The sequence below is a fragment of the Nyctereutes procyonoides genome, unplaced genomic scaffold, assembly GCF_905146905.1.
Source record: "Nyctereutes procyonoides isolate TBG_1078 unplaced genomic scaffold, NYPRO_anot_genome, whole genome shotgun sequence".
Lineage (NCBI taxonomy): Eukaryota > Metazoa > Chordata > Mammalia > Carnivora > Canidae > Nyctereutes > Nyctereutes procyonoides.
This window is the reverse complement of record NW_026575133.1, coordinates 5478461-5502235: the sequence shown is the minus strand read 5'-3', so window position 1 is coordinate 5502235 and position 23775 is coordinate 5478461. Positions and strand designations below refer to the sequence as shown.

Genomic DNA, 23775 nt, shown 5'->3' with positions numbered 1-23775 from the left:
TCCTTATATACTGTTGTCTCCTACAACAAATTGGACAGAACTCCCACAAAAGGTCAACGTCGGGATCCCTTGGTGGCTCAGCGGTTGAGCACTTGCCTTCGGCCCAGGGTGTGATACTGGAGTCCCGGGATCGATTTCTGCATCGGGCTCCCTGCATGGAGCTTGCTTTTCCTTTTGCCTAGGTCTCTGCCCGCCCCCACCTCTCTGTCTCTCATGAATAAATAAAAAATCTTTAAAAAGCCGGTGTCATGGAGGCAAAACCAAAAAGGTCCGTGGGCCATTGTAGATTTAAACAGACTAGAGAGGGAACTGAATACAAGATAGAAACTTAATTGTATTCTGAATTAAAACAAGTCCCAGATATTAAAGAAATTGGGGGAGGGACACACAAATGGAGTACTTTAAATACGGATGTATTAATCATATGGATGATATTATTGAATTAATTAATTCTCTTGGGTGTGTTAATGGTATTTTGGTGATGGAGGGGATGTCCTTATTCTTAGGAAATGCATGCTGAGGTAATCTTGATGTCTGCAATTTACTTTCAAATGATAAAGCGAGAAGTGCTGTGCACCTTGACGGAAAGGGAAAGGGAGGAAGAAAATGTGGCAACCTGTTGACACTTTCTGTGTCAAGGTGATCACCATTATTCTTTTAAATTTAGGATGGGTTAAAAACTGACCAAATAAACGTGTGCACAGGGCGTCTGACTGTCTTGCCCGCTGGACTGATACGGTTAGCTTAGGTTAGGTTAGGGCCCAACGTTGTATCGAAAACTTTCTCGTGGCTCGATAACTTCAATTGCTCCGTAAGAATCATAATTGGAACCCTTTTTTTGTCATCGCCCCTCCCTCTCGCCCTCCCTCTCCCGCTCCCGCTCCCCTTCCTGGGTTCCTCTGGAGCGCCAAGCCACCGCAGAGAGGCTTCTGTCCCTCGGCGCTCTCCGTAGATCAGCGAACCCTCATTGGCTGGGTGCCCTCGCGTCGTCAGCGTAGTGCTGCCGCGTTTTTCAGAGGAGTGTGGTTTCAGCGTCTCAATTTTTGGTGGTCGTGCTGGTCCAGGCTGTCGGAACAAATGGCTCAGAAACCGCTGCGCCTGTGAGTGACCGGAGCCCAGCGGCGCGCGCGGACCTGCTGGCCGGGGGCTATCTCGCGCCTGGAATGGAGGAGGGAAAGGCGGGGGTGGGAGCGTGGGAGCGGCTGGTGAGCCCAGGCCCGGTCTTTGCCTGGCCGGAGCAGGTCTGTCTTCGCTTCCCAGAGGGGGCCCTCGGCGACACACGCTGGAAGAGGCGGAAGCTCCCAACGTCGGGCCTCCTCCATCTCAGGCCTCTGACACATTTCCCCTTCACGTCTCCGCACCCCCCGTTTATTTATTGACAACAGTTCCTAGCCGTGGGCTCCGCTGGTGGGCCCTGGTCAGTTGTGAACAGACTAGATAGATAGGGCTCCTGCCCAGGCGCACTTTTTTGGGGAGGAGGAGGCGCTGGAGTGAAGAGACTCCATCCGCCTATTGAATATTTATTAAACAATCGCAGTGTGCCAGGCACTGTGCTAGACGTTGCACAGATGGAGTTCCTGCCTTCACGGAGCTTAGAGTCTTGAGCAGATACCAATCAAAGAATCCAGATGAATGTAAAATTATGGTGGTGATAAACGTCAGGAAGAAAAGCTTCCGGGTTTTGGGGGGGGGGATAAAATAGGGGTATTGAGCTTATTGTAAGAATCAGGAGAGGGAGGATTGAGCCCTGGTTAATATTTTTGTCTTTATTCTAAAGTCCTTGAAATGCCGAAGAACTCCGTGGCAGGATCAAATTTTTTTTTTTTTTTTTTTTTTTTTGGAAAGCGATTCTGGCTGCGGTGTGAGCACAGATCAGAGCCAAAGAAGAGGGCAGCTAGGATTAGGTAGAGTGATGGTAGAAGAAAAGTGCAGGAGTTGAAATTAACAGGGCTTGGAGATGGTTTAGCTGTGAGAAGGAGTTGGCACTGTGGGATCCTAGGTTTCTGCCCTTCAGTGGGATAGGAAACACTGGGAAAGGTCCTAGTTGGGGAGGTGAACTTTGAGATGGATATACAAACTGGGTGCTGGCTCTCCGAGAAACAATTTTAATTCCATGTGACAACTACTACGATAGAGGAAGTGCAGGCTCCTGTGGGAGCACCGGTAATTGGTGACTGGTAGGGACTCGAGGGCGTCCTAGAAGAGGTGGTGCTCAGAAGGTAAATAAAAACACATAGTAGTTTGTTACAGAGCTTGCTCTGAGATGCTGTTTGGGTTTCTGAAGTTTGAGAAGAAAGTGACTTTCTGAGCCAGTCAAGAAAGCTTTAGAGATGTGTTGGGCCTTGAAGGGTGGGAAAAATTTAGATTCAGAGTGGGTAGGGTGGGGCTTTTAGGAAAGGTAACTACCTTAGGGAATGGCAGAGACAGTGATCAAACTGACCATAGGGGAGATTTCTGCTATGGAAACTCGAAGGATCAAAGACTTGTAGAAGGATATAGTAGCTCTGCAGGCAATGGAGTTCTCTTAATGTTTTTGAGGAAAGAACATTAAAGTGTTGGCTATAATTATATAGGATATACACATACCTCTTATTGTAGCCTTCTTCATATAAGTTTGTATCAGAGTGTCTCCCCTTCCCTGATTGTCAGCTTTTTGAGGTTTGAACTAAATCTTTCTCCTTTTTACTCCTAATGTGTAGGAAGAAGAGTAGGCCTTAGAAGAAATAAATGTTAGCATACTCCCTACTTTGTATCCAGTACCTGATTCATTGGATCTCTCTCTGATTCTGCCTCTGCCATGTCACAGGACTCCTAATTGCTCTGCCTAGGAGTGGCCTCCATTCTTCCCCCTCCCTCATTTCCCGCCTGACTTCTCAGTTCAATTTGTGTTCACGTGTTCAGAATTTAAAATTTTTCATCCATTTCTGTCCTTCCTGTCTTCACTTAATATTGCCCTTTTCTAATATTTTTGCTTATAGTTACTGGTTCTTCCAGACCATCTTTCACTGTTACTAAAATGAACTTTCTAAAACATGTCACTACCCAGCTTGAAAATGTTTGGTGATATGGACACATGAGAAAGGCATACTGACAGAACAATAAGAACTATAATATTTCAAGATGAGTTCAAAGACATTAATAAATGGTATGAGAAATAGAAAACCATGGAAGTCAGAATTATAAAAACTCAGATATAAGGTGATAGAATAAGTTACTTCACAGCTTAGGGCCAGCCTGTCTTACAAACCTCAGCTCTTACTACTTTTTATGTCTCTGCCCCTTAACACTTAACTTACACATACCTCTTATTGTAGCCTTCTTCATATAAGTTTGTATCAGAGTGTCTCCCCTTTCCTGATTGTCAGCTTTTTGAGGTTTGAACTAAATTTTTCTCCTTTTTACTCCTAATGTGTTCTTCGCATAGTACCAGGCATATTGCCTTAGCATATTGTAGGTGTCCATACATGGTTGTCAAATGGATGATTGATAGTGGCATTGGAAAGGAAAAGGGTGGAATGAATGTGAAAGATGTTTGGAAAATGGGATTGATGAGACTTGATGACTGGATGGGGGATTTTTGACTCTTGAAGACCAACTTGGCAAAATAGCCATCCACAAACCTTGGGAAGTGAGGAGAAGACGTTGGTTCCATTTTGGAGGAGATGATAAACTAACTTTTAGATGTGGTGAGTTGAAAGTTTTGGTGACCTTTAGGTGGAGCTGCCCCAAGATCACATGTGCTGAACCACTCCAGTACCTCAGAGGAACTGAGTCCCATACCTGGGACTTATCTGGGAAGACTAATATGTACCAAGCCCGGGAGGCCATTCATGTTTCCTGGACTCCCTTAACATTTATCTCTTGTTTGCAGCTTGGCATGTGGAGATGTTGAAGGAAAATTTGATGTTTTATTCAATAGAGTTCGAGTAATTCAGAAGAAAAGTGGAAACTTTGATGTAAGACATTTCCTGTTACTGAATCTAATTTTACTGTTATACTCAAACATGCTGAAATAAAGCTTGGACTTTATTCCTTTCCCAGTTGAATGCATACTTTCCCTTTTTGTTAGACTGAGTTCCTTTTGTGATCGTAGGAACTTAGTAGCTGTGGAATGGTAGGGAAAGGGAGACCTCTGTACTTTTTTATACTTTTTGAATTTGAATGTTACCTTCTTACTGTGCACAAAACTGAAAACAGTTGAGCAAAACCTCCCCAGGTGATTCTGGGTTTGGGAACCTCATGTGTATTTCATGAGTGTGTGGTATGGATTAAGTCTGATAACATGTGCAAATGCTTCACAAACTGAAGAGCCTTATATAAATGTTATGTAGGGTTGCAAACTAGAATGTAAGCCCCCAGGAAACAGAAGAGTATTCTAGGTATGGGGACAAGCTGTTCATGGGTTAAAAAATGGAGTAAAGACAACAGTCAGGAATGTGGTTTTTTTCCCTGTATGTCTCAGGGTATTTAGTACTTAAAGTTTTGTGTTTCAAGACAGATTCTTGGAAGTAGATTTCTCCATCTTTCCCTGACTCCCTCCTCCCCATCCCAGCTTGAGTTTAATGGCCAGCGAGCCAAAATTTAGTAATTTATAGAATCAGATCAACTACTGCAGTTGCTGCTGAAGAATTATATATTGAGATTCTGCAAATGATTAAGGAAAAAAAAACCTACTTTGAGGCTGTTAAGTAGGCTATTTAGCTGGATTATGTTAATATCAATTATGTACTATTTAATTTTAAAAAAATCTCATATCTGTTTAAAAAACTCATTTTAGCTGCTGTTGTGTGTAGGAAATTTCTTTGGCTCCACTCCAGATGCTGAATGGGAGAAATATAAAACTGGCATCAAGAAAGGTATAGAAATTATTTTTATTTAACAAATGGTTTCTAACAAGGTTTTAAGGTTACATAATTCTTGCTGGGTTGTTTTTCATACATATTAATTATTTAAGAATTTCCCTTTGAGCTCCACCTGGAGCTGGGAAGGATGCTTATATGCATCTAAATGTTCATGTTTTGATTTGGTTGGGTTTGGTTTAGAAAAATAATTCTCAGGATGCCTGGATGGCTCAGTAGGTTGAGCGTCCAACTCTTGATTTTAACTCAGGTCATGATCTCAGGGTTGTGGGATTGAGCTCCACTTTAAGCTCTGCTCAGTGGGGAGTTTGCTTGAGATTCTCTCTCTCCCTCTGCCCCTTCCCTCGTTCATGCTCATGCATGCTCTGTCTCTTTCAAATAAATAAATAAATCTTAAAAAAAAAGAAAAAAGAAAAATCATTCTCTTCTAAGTAGGCAGGAATTGAAGAAATGCAACCATATGTGTCCTTTCCTTTTTCCAGTTTGAGTGGCTTTTTTATGAAGCTCTTTAGGGTCTATGTTTCTCTTATTATACAGTAACCATCTTCTTTAAGATGTCACTTCATCAACCAACGATAACTATTAGTCAGGCCACAGGTTGGATAGGATATCCCAAGTGCTCAGCATGTTCAACAAATAGGATTGCAGGTTCATTGCTTTTACGATGATTATTTTTCCTATGGGGAAATATTTCTCAAATTCCAAAGCAGATCTGGTAACTGTATGGTGTCATGTCTGTTTCTCTCACTAGCTCCCATTCAGACATATGTGCTGGGTGCTAATAACCAGGAAACAGTAAAATACTTCCAAGATGCTGATGGGTGTGAGTTAGCTGAAAACATTACTTATCTGGGTAAGTTGATATTTTTTTGTGTTTGTAACCAACATAATAATCTTCAGGAATTAGTCACCTGGGAAATTTGTGGCTGGATTCTTCTGCCATTACTGCCCAGAGAATGGGGTTCTTTCCCAAAGTCTGTGTCTCTACCCTTGAGACTCTAGCATTTTTTCCTCTGTATTCTCTCCCTCCTTTTCCCAATCTCCTTGTACTCCCACAACCCAATATATACTCCTGCAGCCAACCACGGAATAAACTATTTGTAGTATACGGAGTACTTAAGGTATAAATTATGTTGAAAAAAAATTCCATGTTTGTGGTCTCACCATGTAACATTGCTAGATATATACATCTTTTTAGATTCCTAACTAGCTATATAGCTCTATGTCTCACTAAGCTTTTGGAAATTCAAGTGGTTAGTCCTGATTCTCACATTTTTCACTCCCTTTGTCCTCCTTAGGTTCTGGGCCACTTTTTAATTTCAGGTTAAAGTTGTTCCCTTTTTACACCCAAATCTCTTTTAGTGGTTCTTTTTAGTATCTGGCCATTTAAAAAAGCACCGTCAGATTTTGTTTTTGTTTTTGCCTTATCTGCCATCTGGCTATGGCTTCTTGGATTATTCGACTCATTTTTTTCTACAATGACTCCACTGGTCTTCACATTTCCTCTTTCTTGGTCTCTGACTTCTCTGGAAAGCTTCTACAATTTCTTTACTGGCCTTTATTCTCTACATCTGGCTGTGGCCCTTATGTAAGCAATCTTCTCTCGCTTCAAACATATGGGGCTCCTTCAGGCAAAAAATTGAGGGACAGATTTTTGTTTGTTGTTTTTAACCATTGCTGTGAGATACACATATTGTAATCCTTCTGTTGTAGATGTTAACATAGGCCTGACTTATCCCAGTTCTTGCAGTAGTTATTAGATTGGATTAAGATTGCCACTGTAGATATTTATGGCAGCCATTTTACCATATGACTTTAGTGCCAGTAGTGGAAAGAGCAAGGAGGTATTTGGGTTATTTTTGTGAAAGAGATTTTTTGAGATCCAGTAGGAGGAGCAAACAATGAACTTGATAGTGAACATGTGATAGTGAGCTTGAAGTGTTGGGAGATCATCCAACATATAGTTGGAAGTGATCTTTCTAGAGTATATAAGCAAGGTCAATGTGGAGGAATAGGCTTTGGGGAGTTGGTCCCAAAAAGATGAAAAACAAAGTGAGAAGGATCATATGGTTTCAGAGGAAATATAATGAGAAGGAAAGCACAGCTCTGCGGTGGGGGTGTATCTCTTCATCCAGGCGTAGGCAAAGAGTGATTAGAGCAGTGTTGGGGGGAGGTAAAGATCTTATCAAATTCATAGACTCTAAATGAAGAGAGAGTGGTTTCAGAAACCAGGAGAGACTATTGTCAGTTACAGGGCGATTCACGACCTTTATGAGAATGGTAGGAGAGGGAAACCAGAGTGCAGTGGGTTCAGGAGATAAGAAGTGAAGCCCTTAGAATGCATGGACTGCATTTTTGAGAAATTGGAAACAGAAGAAAAGGCGGTTTCTCTTTCAGTTAGTGTGTGTGTTCCCTTTATCAGTTGATCTGTGTGTTAATTGGCATGGTTCTTTATTGCTTAGTATGTCCATTAGTATGTTTAGTACTCTGTTCTTCTCTGAGTGGAAAGAGCTCACTGAGAAGAGTCTCTGTAGGTGAAAGGAAGGTAAAAGTTGATGGAGCTAGGTCTTAAAGGCAACAGGAAGAAGTAGGTTTAATGGCTCAAGCCAGGAATATATTTAAAAGAGGGTAGAGTCTTTAGTTTTGCCCAGTTGCTCTTTCCACATGTTTGCCGTCTGTCATACGCTGCTGCCTGCTTGAAGAGCATATGCATTCTAGACTGTACTTTTCTCAGAACTGCTGCTCGTTTTTCCTCACTGCCTCTCCCTGAGTCCAGGTGTCTGGGTTTCTTTTAACCCGTGTAGAGTCTTCTCAAGAAGGCAGGAAGGCTTTTTCTTAATCAGTGTTTCCCAACTTTTTTCATTTGTAAGGTACCTGGGGTAAACAGACCAGCCTGTGGGTTCCAGCATCTTCCACATAAGGGCTACTCTCCCTGAATGGGAACACAGTTGTAGCCATCCACCACTGAGTCCCTGCAGACAGAAGAGAGGCTCTAGAAGAGTCTGTGCTCATTTAGACATGCTGAATGGCAGGGAGGTGGGGGCTCATGGCATGGGGAGAGAGATTTATCACTATAATACTCTGTTCTGCAATTTTGACTAAAACTTGTCCATTTTTTTTTTTTTTTTTTGAACCCAGGTCGTAAAGGTATCTTCACTGGAAGCTCGGGGCTGCAGATTGTGTACCTCAGTGGGACAGAGTCCTTAAATGAGCCGGTCCCCGGTTACAGTTTTAGTCCCAAGGATGTATCTTCCCTGAGGACAATGCTGTGTTCAACATCCCAGTTTAAGGGAGTTGATATCTTGCTCACATCCCCATGGCCCAAGTATGTGGGGAACTTTGGGAATTCTTCTGTGAGTAGTGCTTGTTCAGTTGGAATTTCTATAAGCAAATTGCACTAACTTAATTTGGGACTTTTTTTTCTTTTTTTTTTAAATTTAAGATTTTATTTACTTATTTGAGAGAGACAGCACAGAGTGAGAGAGAGCACAAGCAGGGGAAGGGGCAGGGGGAGGAACAGATTTCCTGCTGAGTGGGGAGCCCAACGCAACTGGGGGCTCGATCCCAGATGCTGGAATCATGACCTGAGCCAAAGGCAAATGCTTACCTGATAGAGCCACCCAGGTGCCCCTTTTTGCTCTTTATATTGAGTATTTCAGCTCTTAGTACCTTTCAGTAGAAATTTTGTGTAAATTACTTCAGGATACTTAAAACTATATCAACTGACCAAAGCAAAACTTTAAAACTGGTTGATCTTATGAAAGCACAATTCACAGATGGGCTTGCTGAAATCTTAATTATAAATGAATGATTCTTTAAATTATTTTCCCTGCTTCAAATGTCTTCTTTCAGGCTTCCTCATAATATGTTTTGAGGGTTCACTAATTTTTAGTGAAAAGATTTACAGCTAGTGGCAGCTCTACAGTTGTATTTCTCTTACCTTCCATTCAACATTGTAGCCTTTTGGCTTTCAAAATACATTTTTTTAATGGAATTATTATGGAATAAGGGATAGTGATATAAAGATCTAACCTTGAGGCCAATTCCCTGCACTTCGGCAGAAACCTAAAGGAAGCAAGCATAGGACATAAGAAATTCTTGCTTTACTTGGTATAAAACTAATTTTGCTAACTTCTTTATCTCCAGCTAATACCTTCTCTTAAGTTCTTAAAATAATATTATGGATGAGAAATCACATAATTTGTTGTTAATAAAAGCTAGGGGTGGATGAGGAATAAACCTAGTATTTTTGACATTTTATGTTACAAACTTTTTTTTTTTTAATTTTTTTAAATTTATTTACGATAGTCATACAGAGAGAGAGAGAGAGGCAGAGACACAGGCAGAGGGAGAAGCAGGCTCCATGCACCGGGAGCCTGACGTGGGATTCGATCCCAGGTCTCCAGGATAGCGCCCTGGGCCAAAGGCAGGCGCCAAACCGCTGCGCCACCCAGGGATCCCTGTTACAAACTTTAACAAGGGCATGGTTGCGTCCTTCTACAAACTACACCTTTCTTGGCTGAGGCAAAATGAAGGATTGCAGGCTTATGTCATGAAGTCTGTGAATGTCCCATTCCAAATAATCTCTGGATCCTAGGGGCCCTGAAAGCTAGCTCTTAATTTTTATTTTTTGCATTGACTAGGACTGTCCGTATTGTCAGAACTATAGGTACACAACAAAGCAAATTATAGAAGCATAGTCTGTGGGCTTCAGAGAGACATAACACTTTCCAAAAAAGATCATAGTAAATCCTATTTTGGATATTAGTGTAGAGGGCTTACCTTACCTTTTAACCCCTGGCTGTCCAGCAGTGGTTCCCATCTCTGCATTTATAATAGCCTAGTTCCTCTTCTGTGTTTGAGATTTCTGATTGCCACAAGTATGGAAAAAAGTAGAAAAAAACTTTTAGGTTCGTTATGATGACTGAATTTCTATTTACTAGGGAGAAGTGGATACCAAAAAATGTGGCTCTGCTTTGGTCTCCAGTCTGGCCACAGACTTGAAACCAAGATACCATTTTGCTGCTTTGGAAAAGACCTATTATGAGAGGCTGCCCTATCGGTGAGTAGCATTGCATTATTTTGGCTTTTTGGAGAATTTGCCTTGGATCTTCTTTTTTTTTTTTTTAAAGATTCTATTTATTTATTCATGAGAGAAAGAGAGACACAGGCAGGCAGAGACATAGGCAGAGGGAGAAGCAGGTTCCATGCAGGGAGCCTGATGTGGGACTCGATCTGGGGATTCCAGGATCATGCCCTGAGCTGAAGGCAGATGCTCAACCGCTGAGCCACCCAGGTGTCCCTTGCCTTGGATCTTCTTTGTGAACTTCTCTTCATCTTAGCCATGTAACATCTTCATTCCTTTCGTTTACTCAGGCACAGGCTCTCAAATTATTTAATTCTTCTCAGTTTGTTTCCTAATTTGAAATTTAGGGGATTGGACTGTATACAGTCCCTGAAAGATGTGCAGATCTGAAGGAACTATACTGTTTCATCCTCACAGCTTCCTGTAACATAGTATGTCCTGTTGCCTGTTTCAATCAGGTCAAACCAGTACTCCTGGTATAGTCATGAAAACTCTTGTCTCAGCCTAATCAATTCAGAAGTATTTCAACTTGATAATTAAGCACTTATATCTTTTTTTTTTTTTTTTTTACTTTTTTCTTAGTTTGAGTTTGGAGATGGAGTTATTAAAGCACGTCTTGCAGAGACAATAAAACCAGTGTTTCATAAGTGATAAAATTAAGTTAACTCTGAATTATCTTCACAGGTAAAGAGCATGGATAATTTCTAAAATAATCTATAAAAACTTTTTTAGCTTTTAAGGATCAGAATACACATTTCCCTGAAGAACACATACCAGTGGCCAATAGGCACATGAAAAGATGCTCATGTCATTAGCGATTAGGGTAATCCAAATCCAGCCCATATTGATACCCACTAAGATGGCTACAATCAGAAAGTATAAGTGTATAAGTGTTGGTGAGGATGTGGAGGAATCAGAACCCTGATACATAGTTGGCAGCAGTGTAAAATGGTGCAGATGCTTTACAAAACTGTTGGCAGTTCCTCAAAAGATTAAATATAGAGTTACTGTCTGACCCAGCAATTCCACTCTGTTCCAAGTGAAGTAAAAACATTGACCCATGCAAAAACTTGTACACAAATGATCATAACAGCATTATTTACAGTAGACAAAAAGTGGGAAACAACCCAAATGTCTGTCATTTGATGAATGGGTAAAGAAAAAGGGATATATCTGTACTTTGGAATGTTATTCAAGAAAAAGGAAAGGAGAACTGATAAATGCTACAAGGGTGAATATTGAAAACATTATGCTAGGGGATCCCTGGGTGGCGCAGCGGTTTGGCACCTGCCTTTGGCCCAGGGAGCGATCCTGGAGACCCGGGATCGAATCCCACGTCGGGCTCCCGGTGCATGGAGCCTGCTTCTCCCTCTGCCTATGTCTCTGCCTCTCTCTCTCTCTCTCTGTGTGACTATCATAAACAAACAAACAAACAAACAAACAAAAAAAAATTATGCCAAATCAAAGAAGCTAAGCACAAGAGTCCATATATTGTATGGTTGGATTTATATAAAATATCAAGAACATTAAAAAAGTCAAGAATAGGCAAATTCATAGAGATAGAAAGTAGAGTCGTGGTTGCCAAGCCTAGTTGGAGGGGAAATGTAGAGTGACTGCTAATAATGTGAATATGCTAAAAACTATCAAGTATTTTACTTTAGATGGGTGAATTGTTTAATATTTGAATTAGAGCTTTCATTTCTGGAGGCTCTGGGGGAGAATCTGTTTTCTTGCCTTTGAAAGTTTCTAGAGGGGAGCCCTGGTGGCTCAGCGGTTTAGCGCCACCTTCAGTCCAGGGCCTGATCCCTGCAGATCCAGGATTGAGTCCCACATCCGGCTCCCTGCATGGAGCCTGCTTCTCCCTCTGCCTGTGTCTCTGCCTCTCTCTCTCTCTCTCATGAATAAATAAATAAAATCTTTAAAAAGAAAAAAAAAAGAAAGTTTCTAGAGGTCAGCTAATGTTCCATGGTTCATGGCCCTCTTGCCCCATCTCAAAGCCAGTAATTCTGGTTGAATCTTGCCACTCTTACTTTCTTCTGTACTCACTTTTCCCTCTGGCACTTGAACTTCCCCCCTTCCACTTTTTTTTTTTTAATTCCAGTAAAATTAACATACAGTGTTATATTAGTTTTAGGTGTATCATATAGTGATTCAGCAGTTCTATACATCACATACATCACTCAGTGCTCATTACAGTAAATATAAGCTTAAGCCCCATCACTGCTTTTACCCATCCCCCACCCACCTCCCCTCTGGCAATCACCAGTTTGTTCTTTATAGTTTTGAGTCTCTCTCTTTTTTTGTGTGTTTGTTTTGTTCCCTAAATTCCAACATATGGGTGAAATCATTTGGTATTTGTTTTCTCTGACTGACTTATTCCCTTTAGCTCCAACCACATTGTTGCAAATGGCAAGACTTCATTCTTTTTTTTTTTTTTTTTGACTTTTTTTTTTACTTTTTTTGACTTCATTCTTTTTAATGGTTAGGTGATATTCCATTGTATACATATATCACACCTTCTTTGTGCATTCATTTATCAGTGGATTCTTGGATTGCTTTCATATTTTGGCTATTGTAAATAATGCTGGAGTAAACATAGAAGTGCATATATCTTTTCAAATTAATATTTTCGGGGATCCCTGGGCGGCGCAGTGGTTTGGTGCCTGTCTTTGGCCCGGGGCGCGATCCTGGAGACTCAGGATCGAATCCCACGTCGGGCTCCCGGTGCATGGAGCCTGCTTCTCCCTCTGCCTGTGTCTCTGCCTCTCTCTCTCTCTCTCTCTCTCTCTCTCTGTGACTGTCATAAATAAATAAAAATTAAAAAAAAACCAAATTAATATTTTCGTATTCTTTGGGTAAATACCTATTAGTGGAATTACTGGAACATATGGCAATTCTATTTTAAGTTTTTTGAGGAACCTTCATACTAGTTTTCCACACTATTTGTTCCAGCTTCCATTCCCACCATCATTGCACAAGGGTTCTTTTCTCTCTGCATCCTTACCAACACTTCTTGTTTCTTGTGTTTTTGATTTTAGCCCTTCTGACAAGTGTGAGGTAGGGCATGAATGATAATGAGTGATGTTGAGCGTCTTTTCATGTGTCTTTTGGTCATCTGTATGTCTTTGGAGAAATGTCTGTTCATATATTCTGCCCTTTTTAAAATTGGATTATGTTTTTGGTGTTGAGTTGTATAAGTTCTTTATATATTTTGGATATACGTCATTTATAAATATCTTCTCCTACTTGGTAGGTTGTCTTTTTGTTGACTGTTTCCTTTGCTGTGCAGGAACTTTTTATTTTGATGTATTCCCAATAGTTAATTTTTGCTTTTTGTTTCCTTTGCCTTAGGAGACATATCTAGAAAAATGAGTATGACACTGCTACAGCCAGTGTCAGAGAAAGTACTGCCTGTGTTCTCTTCTAGGATTTTTATGATTTCAGGTCTCACATTTATGTCTTTAATCCATTTTGAGTTTATTTTTGTGTATGGTATAGGAAAGTGGTCCAGTTTCATTCTTTTGCATGTAACTGTCCAGTTTTCCCAATACCCTTTGTTAAACAGTCTTTTTCCCATTGCATATTCTTGCCTCCATTGTCAAAGATTGATTGAACATACAATCGTGCATTTATTTCTAGGCTCTCTCTTCTGGTCCATTGATCTGTGTCTCTATTTTTGTGCCAGTAGCATATTGTTTTGATTAATATAGCTTTGTAGTGTATCTTGAAATCTGGGATTGTGGTACCTCCAGTTTTTTCTTTTTTAAGATTCCTTTGGCTATTTGAGGTCTTTTGTGGTTTCATACCAATTTTAGGATTGTTTGTTGTAGTTCTGTGAAAAATGCTATTGGTATTTGATAGGGATTGCATTAAACCTGTAGATTACATTAAATCTGTAGTATGGACATTTTAACAATATTTGTCCTCCCAATCCATGAGCATGGCATATGTTTCCATTTGTTTGCATCATCTTCAGTTTCTTTAATCAGTATTTTATAGTTTTTAGGGTACAGGTCTTTCACCTCCTTGGTTATGTTTATTCCTAGGTATTTTATTATCCTTGGTGCAATTGTAAATGGGATTGTTTTCTTAATTTTTCTTTCTTAACTTGTACTTTATTACTAGTGTATAGAAATGCAACAGATCTCTTGCAACTTTCCTGAATTCATTTATTAGTTCTGGTAGTTTTTTTGTGGGGTCTTTAGGGTTTTCTCTGTATGGTGTCATGTCATCTGCAAATAGTGAAAGTTTTACTTTCTCCTTACCAATTTGTATGCCTTTTATTTCTTTTTGTGGCCTGATTACTGTGGCTAGGACTTCCAGTGCTATGTTGAATAAAAGTGGTGAAATTGGACATCCTTGTCTTGTTCCTGACCTTAGGGGAAAAGCTCTCAATTTTTCCCCATTGAATATGATGTTTGCCATGGGTTTTTTATATATGACCTTTATTATGTTGAAGTATGTTCCCTTTAAACCTACTTTATTGAGGGTATTTATCATAAATGGGTGTTAAACTTTGTTGAATGCTTTTTCTGTATCCATTGAAATGATCCAGTGGCTTTGTCTATTCTCTTGTTGATGTGATGTGTCACATTGATTAATTTGTGAATATTGAACCACCCCTGCATCACAGGAATAAATTCTTCTTGATCGTGGTGAGTGTTTTTTTTTTTATTGTATTGTTGGTTTGATTTGGTAATATTCTGTTGAAAAATTTTGCATCTATGTTCATCAGAGTTATTGGCCTGTAGTTTTCTTTTTTGTAGTGTCTTTACTTGGTTATGGTATCAGAGTAATGCTGGCCTCATACAATGAATTGAAGCTTTCTTTCATCTTCTGTTTTTTGGAATAGTTTGAGAAGAATAGGTATTAATTCTTGTAGAATTTACCTGTGAAGCCTTGGTCCTAGACTTTTGTTTGTTGGGAGTTTTTTGATCACTGATTTAATTTCATTGCTGGTAATCAGTCTATTCAAATTTTGTATTTCTTCTTGATTCAGTTTCAGGAGGCTTTGTGTTTCTAGAAATTTATCGATTTCTCCTACATTGTCTAATTTTTTGGTAGATAGTTTCTCTTTTATTTTAAAAGATTTTATCTATCTATCTATCTATCTATCTATCTATCTATCTATCTATTTGAGAAAGAGAGTGAGCGAATGAGCAGGTGCACGTGTGAGGCAGGGCGAGGGGCAGAGAGAAAGGAGAGAGAAAATCTCAAGTAGACTCCAGCAGATCAGGAAGCCTGATGCGGGGCTCGATTTCATGACCCTGAGATTATGACCTAAACTGAAATGAAGAGTCGGATGCTTAACTGACTGAACCATCCAAGTGCCCTGGCAGATAGTTTTTCATAATATTCTCTTATAATCCTTTGTATTTCTGTAATGTTGGTTATTTCTCTTCTTTCATTTCCGATTTTGCTTGTTTGAGTCTTTTTTTTTGGGGGATGAATCTGGCTAAAGGTTTATCAGTTTTTTTGATCTTTTCAAAGAATCAGTTTTTGGTTTCATTGATTTGTCCTTAGGTTTTCCTCGTTAGTATAGTGGTGTGTATCCTCACTTGTCATTGATCTGTTCTTGTTCCTTTTTTTTTTTTTTTTTTTTTTTTAGTGTCTATTTTGTTTATTTCTGCTCAAATCTTTATTATTTCCTTCCTGTTACTGGTTTGGGGTTTTGTTCTACTTTTTCTAGCTCCTTCAGGTATAAGGGTGGGTTGTTTATTTGTGATTTTTCTTCTTGAGGTAGGCTTGTGTTTCCCTTTTCCACTGTTAAGGACCCTTGTGATTATGTCGAATCTACCCAGGTAATCCAAGATCATCTCCCTATCTTAAAGTCAGTTGATTAGCAACTGATTAATTCCATTTGTCACCTTATTCCCCTTTGCTGTGTAAGTTAACATTCACAGGTTATGGGGATCAGGACGTGGACATTTTTGGGGAGCTATTTTGCCTACCACACCTGGGTAGCCTAACAGTGGGAAATATTAGCAGTTCTTGAGGCCACCGCTCTAGTCACTACTTAAACTAAAGAAAGACATTTCTGTCGGGTATTCGGCTGTTTTTCCTTAATGTATTCATGTACTGTTAAATCTTCTATTTAATAATGAGTAAACTTGTTTCAATCATTTTAAAAGTTGCATATGAAAGAACATGACTTTTACCTTGTACTGACATTTACCATTTACCAACATGTCCCATTTACCAACTATAAATGTACTTCCTCTCTTTTAAGAAACAGGTTATAACAGATAAACTGAATTTTGGCTTATTTCCTTTCAGTAATGTGAATATAAAACAAGTATTTGTGTATTTGTTTATATAAAATGGTATAATGCTAGATTTTAAAAATAAAATTATATTTTGTGACAGATTCAGGAAATTTTTGTATCTTAAGGAAGGAGCTCCAAGCGTTGGTATCTGTATTAACAGTCAGCTCACTAAAAATAAAAATAATATATATAATTCCGTAACTTTTTTTTCTTTTAATTTTAAATAAGTTGCTCAATGTAGAATACTTGTAAAACATAGAAAAGCTCAAAAAAGTGTTTTGGCATATTCATTCATTTTTATTTTTCCTAGAAAAATGAATTCATGCTATAAATTACTATTTGAGGCATATTTTTTCCTCTTAAGATTTATTTCTATTTGGTTTGCATTATTATAGCTTTTTTTTTTTTTTTTAGAAGAGAGAACATTCAAGGAGCAGGGGGCAGAGGAAAAGAGAGAGAGAATCTTAAGCAGGCTCCATGCCTATCACTGAAATTAAGAGTTGGATACTTGCTGAGCCACCCTATTGTAGCCCCTATAACAGATTTTTATTACACACAAAAAAAGAGAATAGTATAATGAACCCTCCTGTACCCACCCCCGACTACGTTCAGCAATAATCAGCATTTTGCCAATTTTGCAACTCTTTTAACACCAAATGTTGGGGTTTTTGTGCTTTTCAGATATATGATCTCATTTTTTCCTAACAATATCCCTGTGAAGTAGGGATGATTATCCTACTGGATTTATAGGTGACATCTGAGATTATATTACTGATGGTGATGGGCTTAGCTCTCTCATGGTCCCATGGAGTCCACATATTTCAAAATTGTAAATAAAGATTAAAGTTTTTTGGTGACCTATTGTCAAATATTTTATAGAAACCACATCGTTCTACAGGAAAATGCACAGCATGCCACCAGGTTCATAGCTCTGGCGAATGTTGGAAATCCAGAAAAGAAAAAGGTAAAGATTTGAGTGTTTGGTGGTAGGTTAATATATTCACTGTCTGCCTGATAAATGTATCTTTTGCCAATTTAGCATTCAGATATTTTCTCCAAGGTCCTAACTCTTCAGTGACTCCTTTGTGAAGATCTGGTAATGAAAGGTCAGGTTTCCTTGATTCCTTTGTAGGAGATTTTAAAGAGGGGTTTGAAAAAAATAGGCCCAGTGGAACCAAGGCAAAATTTCAAATGAGTGATGTTCCTTTCTTCCCATACCTGTGTGGCTGTCTTTGTAGGTATTCATGAGTTTGCCCTCAGATGGTACTTTTGCTTTGCTTCTTTTAGCACCTTCGTTTAGTGGAAATAATAGCCTTTATAGGATTCATGTAACCCCTCCTTGGCTTTGAGAAATCTTAGTGATACCTGGAATCTATCTTTGTACAGGAAAACCGTATAGATGAATGAAAGAGAATATACCAGAAAAGTATGTTATTTTTCTCATATCCCTGTGAGCATTTCTGATTCTCCAGGGCCAAAAGCAGGATGCTGTAGATTGAGACAGCCACAGACAGAACAATAAAGCCAGGGAAGAATAGACAGATAAATTATGTGAAGATTATTCTGTAACATGTCATAAACAATGTGCAGAGAAAAGATAACAAATACATACTTTGTTTTTTCCATTATATCTTTTTTGAAGCCCAATGTGTTCTTAGCAAGTTTAGATTTGCGAGTTTTTTACTGCCCTTTCAAGACCCTGTAGCACTCATAATATTTTCACTATAGAAATATTTTATTATTGCTTTACTCTCAGGGGCATGTTAGCTTCAGCCCTATGCAATTCATACTACAGTAAAAATATATGGACATTTTAAATTTTGGCAAGCATTATTAAATTCATCTCAGAGTTTTGTTCTGTATTACATCCCTGCCAACAGTGTATGTTTGTTTGTTTGTTTGTTTTTTAATTTCTGTCTGTATTCTCATGGGGTAGTGTCAAATTTTTATTAAAGTTTTTTGCCAATGATATGGATGAAAGATTGTGTATCACTATTAATTGTTGCATTTCTCTGATCAGCACTGAGATTAAATATCTATTTATATCTCTTCTAAAAGTTTTCATTATCTGTTCCATTAGTGTGAGAATCTAGATAATCTATATGAATATTTACTTCTTTGCTACTAGTCCCTAAGAAAACTCATCAGCATATGCAGAAGAAATTGCATAATATCAGAGGGCAACATTAAGGTGTCCAATTTAGTTTTCATTACAGAAAAAGAATGGCAGTGCCACAGTTCTGTTGACAAAATACACAAAGATAAAGGACTGGAGATAGAAGCATTTTGTCTTCAAGGGTTATGGAACAAGTCTCCCCTGGGGCTTGTAATGACAGTTGTTTTGTGTAAAAGCTGATTTTTGTAAGGGCTAGGGTTTTGATTCATTGCTTGTGACTTTATCAGCCCTTGGTTAGCCTCTGCAGAGATCACTAAATTGATATTTGGTTTACTGTGTGTTCTCTGAGTCACAAACAGGCCAGTTGCTATTCTTTAACTCAGTTTCTGAAGCTTCTGTGAATAAAATATGTTGATTACATTTGGATAAACAGGATTTCTCCTAATGTTATGTTTGGGGTTTTTATTCTCCACAGTATCTTTATGCATTCAGTATTGTTCCCATGAAACTAATGGAGACAGCAGAGCTGGTAAAACAGCCTCCAGATGTTACTGAAAACCCTTACAGAAAATCTGGGAAGGAAGCATCCATGGGAAAGCAAATTTCTGCTCCTGAGGTGTGTTCTGTTTCAGAGGTGGCATTTTCTGGGCAGGATTGCCCATTAAATGTATACTTTTCCTGGTTATAGTTTGGCTCATAAGACCAATTTAATCCCTAGAATCTAAATCTTTTTCTCCTTGGGAAATCATGATGGTGTTTAGAAAGCCTTAGTAGATTTCAAGTAAGCTCAGTATTTTTTATTTCAATTTAGTTTTCAGTTTCATATTTTGTCTTTCTTGGTCTACACTTTGCTTATGTGTTGGAGTTATACATGTTAAAAGTCTTTATCTAAAGTTGAGTATTTTTAACTTTTTTTTTTCTTTTAAGATTTATTTATTGGGATGCCTGGGTGGCTCAGTGATTGAGCGTCTGCCTTTGGCTTAGGGCATGATCCCGGAGTCCCAGGATCGGGTCTCCATTTGGGCTTCCTGCATGGAGCCTGCTTCTCCCCCACCTATGTCTATGCCCACTCTCTCTGTGTGTGTCTCTCTTGAATAAATAAATGAAATCTTAAAAAAAAATTTATTTATTTTAGAGAGGGAAAGCGGGAGAGAGAAAAAGAATGAGTGGGGAAGGGACAGAGGAAGAGGGAGAGAGAGAATCTCAAGCAGATTTCCTGCTGAGCTCAGAGCCTGATGTGGGACTCAGTCCCAGGACCTGAGCCTAAATCAAGAGTCACTTAACCAACTGAGCCCCCAGGTACCCCTGTTTTTAACTTTCCAGGCAAGGATCCAACTGCTTTGTAGCAATGTAATTTGTGATTTTATAATGAGTGCTAGCAAGTAAATAGGACTCACTGTGAAGAAATTTCTTAATAGCAAACTTTTCTGAAACTAATTTTTCCCTCATTAAAATAAGTGTCAAGTTCCCTTACTGGTATGCATGGTTTGCTTTCTCAGACTTTTTTCTTGTTGAACAATCTCCTCATCTTTTTAATTAAGTTAGACTTATGTGACCTGGGAAATTGTAGGACTACACTAAGACCCTATTGAGAGAGAAAGGAAAAGGCAAGAATTACTCTATAACTTGAATTTTAACTCGCTTTTATAAAAAGATAGATTTGGTAGTATTTTAGGTAAGTATTGAGAAGTATGACTGAGTGCAGGCATCAGGATTAGAAAGATATTTTGCTTATCTAGAATAGGCAGAAATGACTGGGAGGAAAGATAGATAATGACATGGCAGGAATGTTCCCTTGTATGTGAATGGTTGGCTTCTTGTCTAAAGATTAGTTTAATAACATTTGCTCTTCTGCCTTTGGCCATTCCAGGAAGAATCAGCCTGTCAATTTTTCTTTGATTTAAATGAAAAACAGGGAAGGAAGCGTTCATCTACAGGCAGAGATAACAAGTCTTCTCCTCATCCAAAGCAGCCTCGCAAACCTCGTAAGTACCTCGGTTCCTGAGGTCTCCTATGTGAGTAATAACTTATTTCAGATGTTGTGTGGGACATGACATTGCTAAGGGAGCCTCTTCTGGAAAAGGAAAACAGTACAATGGTCATTAAAACCAAAAATAAAATACTACTGAGATTGCTTGATTTTGAGGATATCTGAGACTATTCCTGAAAGAACTATGAAGAAAGCCCGTGTCTATAAAACATATGAGGTAAAGAGCCTGCAAAACCAGTAAGGTTCATGAAGTAATAGAGTAATCAAACTGGTAAAAACAAATTTAAAGTTATTTCATTGATATCTACTTTTTCCAACCCTTGTTTCAAAGTTGAAGAAGCTGACCTTGGTGGGATAAACTTATTATCCAGAGACATATGGCTGGCTAGTGGCATAGTTGGGGCTAGAATTGGGACTCCTGACATCTAGCTCAGTGTTCTTTCATTGTAGCTTATTGCCATTCAGATTCTACTTTAATCAGTATGTGGTCATCCGCTTGTGGTTATCCACCTGTGAATTGGTTGCAAATTCAGAGGTCAGTTTCATTGATGGGGGGCTATGGTAGAAGCACAACAGAGCCAGCCCTTTGTGGCAGTGCTGTATACCAATCTTTGCAAGGTATGAAGATCAGATAAGACTGAGTTCTGTAGGGTGATTATATGCTGGAGTGCTTGGACCACGGTAACATCTGCTTTCTTCCATATGAAGCTCAGCCTCCAGGACCCTGTTGGTTTTGCCTTGCGAGCCCTGAAGTGGAAAAGCATTTGGTGGTCAACATCGGCACACATGTGAGTTACTTCCGTGGACCTTTTACAGAGAATGACACCCTTATTTATTTGTTTTTCATTAACTTAATAAAGTTATCATTTACATTTCATAAAATTTATCCACTTTAAGTGTACAATTTGTCAGTTTTCAGTAAGGTTACCAAGTTGTGCAGCCATCACATGGCACAGTTTTAGAACGTGTCCTTCACTCATGCCCATTTACTGTGAATCCCTGTCCCCATCCTGAGCCCCAAGAGACTGCTAGTCCACTTTCAGTCCCCATAGGTTTGCTTTTTCTGCACATTTCATACAAATGGAGTCATAAAACATGTGGTCTTTGTGTTTGGCTCTTTGTATTCAGCATAATATTTTTTTTTTAAAGATTTTATTTATTCATGAGAGACACAGAGAGAGAGAGGCAGAGACACAGGCAGGGGGAGAAGCAGGCTCCCGACGCGGGACTCGATCATGCAGGGAGCCCGACGCGGGACTCGATTCTGAGACTCCAGGATCACATCCTAGGTCGAAGGTGGCGCTAAACCGCCAAGCCACCTAGGTTGCCCTCAGCATAATATTTTAGAGGCTCATTCACGTTGTAGCATGCATCAACACCTCATTCCTTTTTATATATTCTACATATTTATCAGTTGATGAGTTTTGGAGTTTTTCCCACTTTATGGTTATTAGGAATAATGCAGCTATGTGAACATTGGCACGCATGTCTTTGTGTAGATACGTGTTTTCATTTCTTTTGGATAGATACCTACCAATGGAATTGCTGGAAAATTTATGCTTAATATTTTAAGAAACTGCCAAACTATTTTCCAAAATGGCTGTACCATCTTATATCCCCACTAGCAATGTAGGAGTGTTTTCTTATATTTCCAACATTTGTTATTGTCTGTGTTTTTGATTATTGTAATTCTCCTAAGGTTTCATTGTGCCAGTTTCACAAGAGTGCCCCTTCCTTTCCTCCCTCTCTAACAAATAGGTGTATCTCCTAGGGTGATGCCTTCATATACTTTTTGACCTTCTTTAGTTCATACAAATTAGAGGTGATGAGTTGCTTTCATTAATTACTCACTATTTAAAAAAGGATTTTCTTTGTACTAAAAAGGGAGTCCTCTGTTGCCTATATACTCACATTGGGTGAAAACTGTTGATATTCTTTTTTTCTGTTTTCAGATTCAGAAACCTGAGTTTATTAATTTTTATCTATAATGTTGAGGACTAATTCATATTAAATAATTATATTTAAGACTAAAGTGATAAATTCTCAATTTTGCCTAGTAATAGAGGATATAGCATGCCAAGACAAGAATATCCATATCTACATTCTTAGTGTGGGTAACTGGGAACTCAGGATAATAATTGAAAGGTTGCTTGGTAAGCGCTGAATCAAAGAACTGGATGATCCTGAGGATGATTTTATTCAGGCTGTGGAAAACTGATGAATTATATGTGTTTCACAGTAAAGTCCCATTTCAGAGTTCTCTGGATGCTTTTCCTTGGGCAGGACTTGTTTAGGTATTGAATAACACTGATCTTTGACTCTCATTTTCCTGGGATCTAGATAGATCATTATCCTTTTCATTCACTTGGAAATGAAGAAAGCTTAATTTTCAGGGATACAGTTGCCCTGTAGTCACCTGTGAATTGGCTGTTTCCCATGGCTCTTGATGGAAATATTTATAGACCGGTTTCTCAGTGTATAGTGCTTCTGCAAATAGATACTTTCATCTCTTTTTCAGTGATTTATTCTAATTTTGGTTTCTGAGGGTGAGCATTTCCTCAACTTATCCTCACAATCATAGAGCCCTTTATTGTGGCCTCCCATAGACCGACCAGAGCCTAAGTTTCATCATTGTACCCTTTTTAAGTCACATCCCTTTCTGCCTTTATAGTTTCAGACTGAAGAGTCCCAGATTTCTACATTTAAATTTTTACGTCTTGTTTATTGGCACACCCCTGTCCCTCGGGGGAGCAGTAATGGGGTCAAGGTCTGTGACCTAATTGGGCCATGGAGTCTATGGATGAACTCTTCAGTAGGAAGAAGAGCAAACTTGAAAAGTTTTTGGTTTTATAAGAATGTCCTTCTTAGATTATCTCTCTTGGACCTTGTTTTCCTCTTTAGTTTATGCCATTCTTTTCTCCCACACAGCATGTATGATAGGCAGGCTTTGGATTGCCTTCTGGGGGAAGCTTCAGTAGTTCAAAATGGCACACAGGGGAAGACAGGTTTGGAATAGGTGACTTAGCTCAGGGCTGCTCGAGGCCTCAGGGAGAAATAACCTTTACTTGCCATTCACCTTTTAATTGCCTGGGGTTATCTAGCCCAGGGTATGAGACTAGAGGATGATAAAGGAAACCTATTTCCTTCTCTTCTAGACCTGAAGCTACAGGGGCAAAAAATATCTTAGGTCTGGTCTGTAGCCCAGCCCAACACCCCAAGTAGGAGGCCACATGAAAATTTTAGCGTAGGGGCCTACCTAGTATTCAAGTCTACACTTTGCTACATCATCCTTTGGTAGAAACCTCTTAGAAACCCCTGGGACCTTTGGGTATCTGGTAGAGGGTTTATTTTTATTTTTTTTAAAAGATTTTATTTATTTATTCATAGAGACAGAGAGAGAGAGAGAGAGAGAGAGAGGCATAGGCACAGGCAGAGGGAGAAGCAGGCTCCATGCAGGG

The 23775-nt window shown here is 39.1% G+C and overlaps 1 protein-coding gene across 2 annotated transcripts in view; it reads left to right on the top strand.

Moving 5' to 3' along the window:
• The first annotated feature begins 966 nt into the window (after window positions 1-966).
• CWF19L1 (CWF19 like cell cycle control factor 1) overlaps window positions 967-23775 on the top strand; it is a 29947-nt gene continuing 7138 nt past the window's right edge. The window contains exons 1-10 of one of the 2 annotated variants that reach the window (XM_055300320.1): window positions 967-1100; window positions 3872-3956; window positions 4778-4856; window positions 5611-5712; window positions 7998-8212; window positions 9803-9921; window positions 17091-17175; window positions 18803-18943; window positions 20198-20312; window positions 21026-21105. In XM_055300320.1, coding sequence (XP_055156295.1) covers window positions 1078-1100; window positions 3872-3956; window positions 4778-4856; window positions 5611-5712; window positions 7998-8212; window positions 9803-9921; window positions 17091-17175; window positions 18803-18943; window positions 20198-20312; window positions 21026-21105 — 1044 coding nt within the window. In that variant the 5' untranslated portion in view covers window positions 967-1077. Of the gene's footprint in view, window positions 1101-3871; window positions 3957-4777; window positions 4857-5610; window positions 5713-7997; window positions 8213-9802; window positions 9922-17090; window positions 17176-18802; window positions 18944-20197; window positions 20313-21025; window positions 21106-23775 lie in introns of those variants that run through there. The other variant, XM_055300321.1, reaches the window with a different exon arrangement.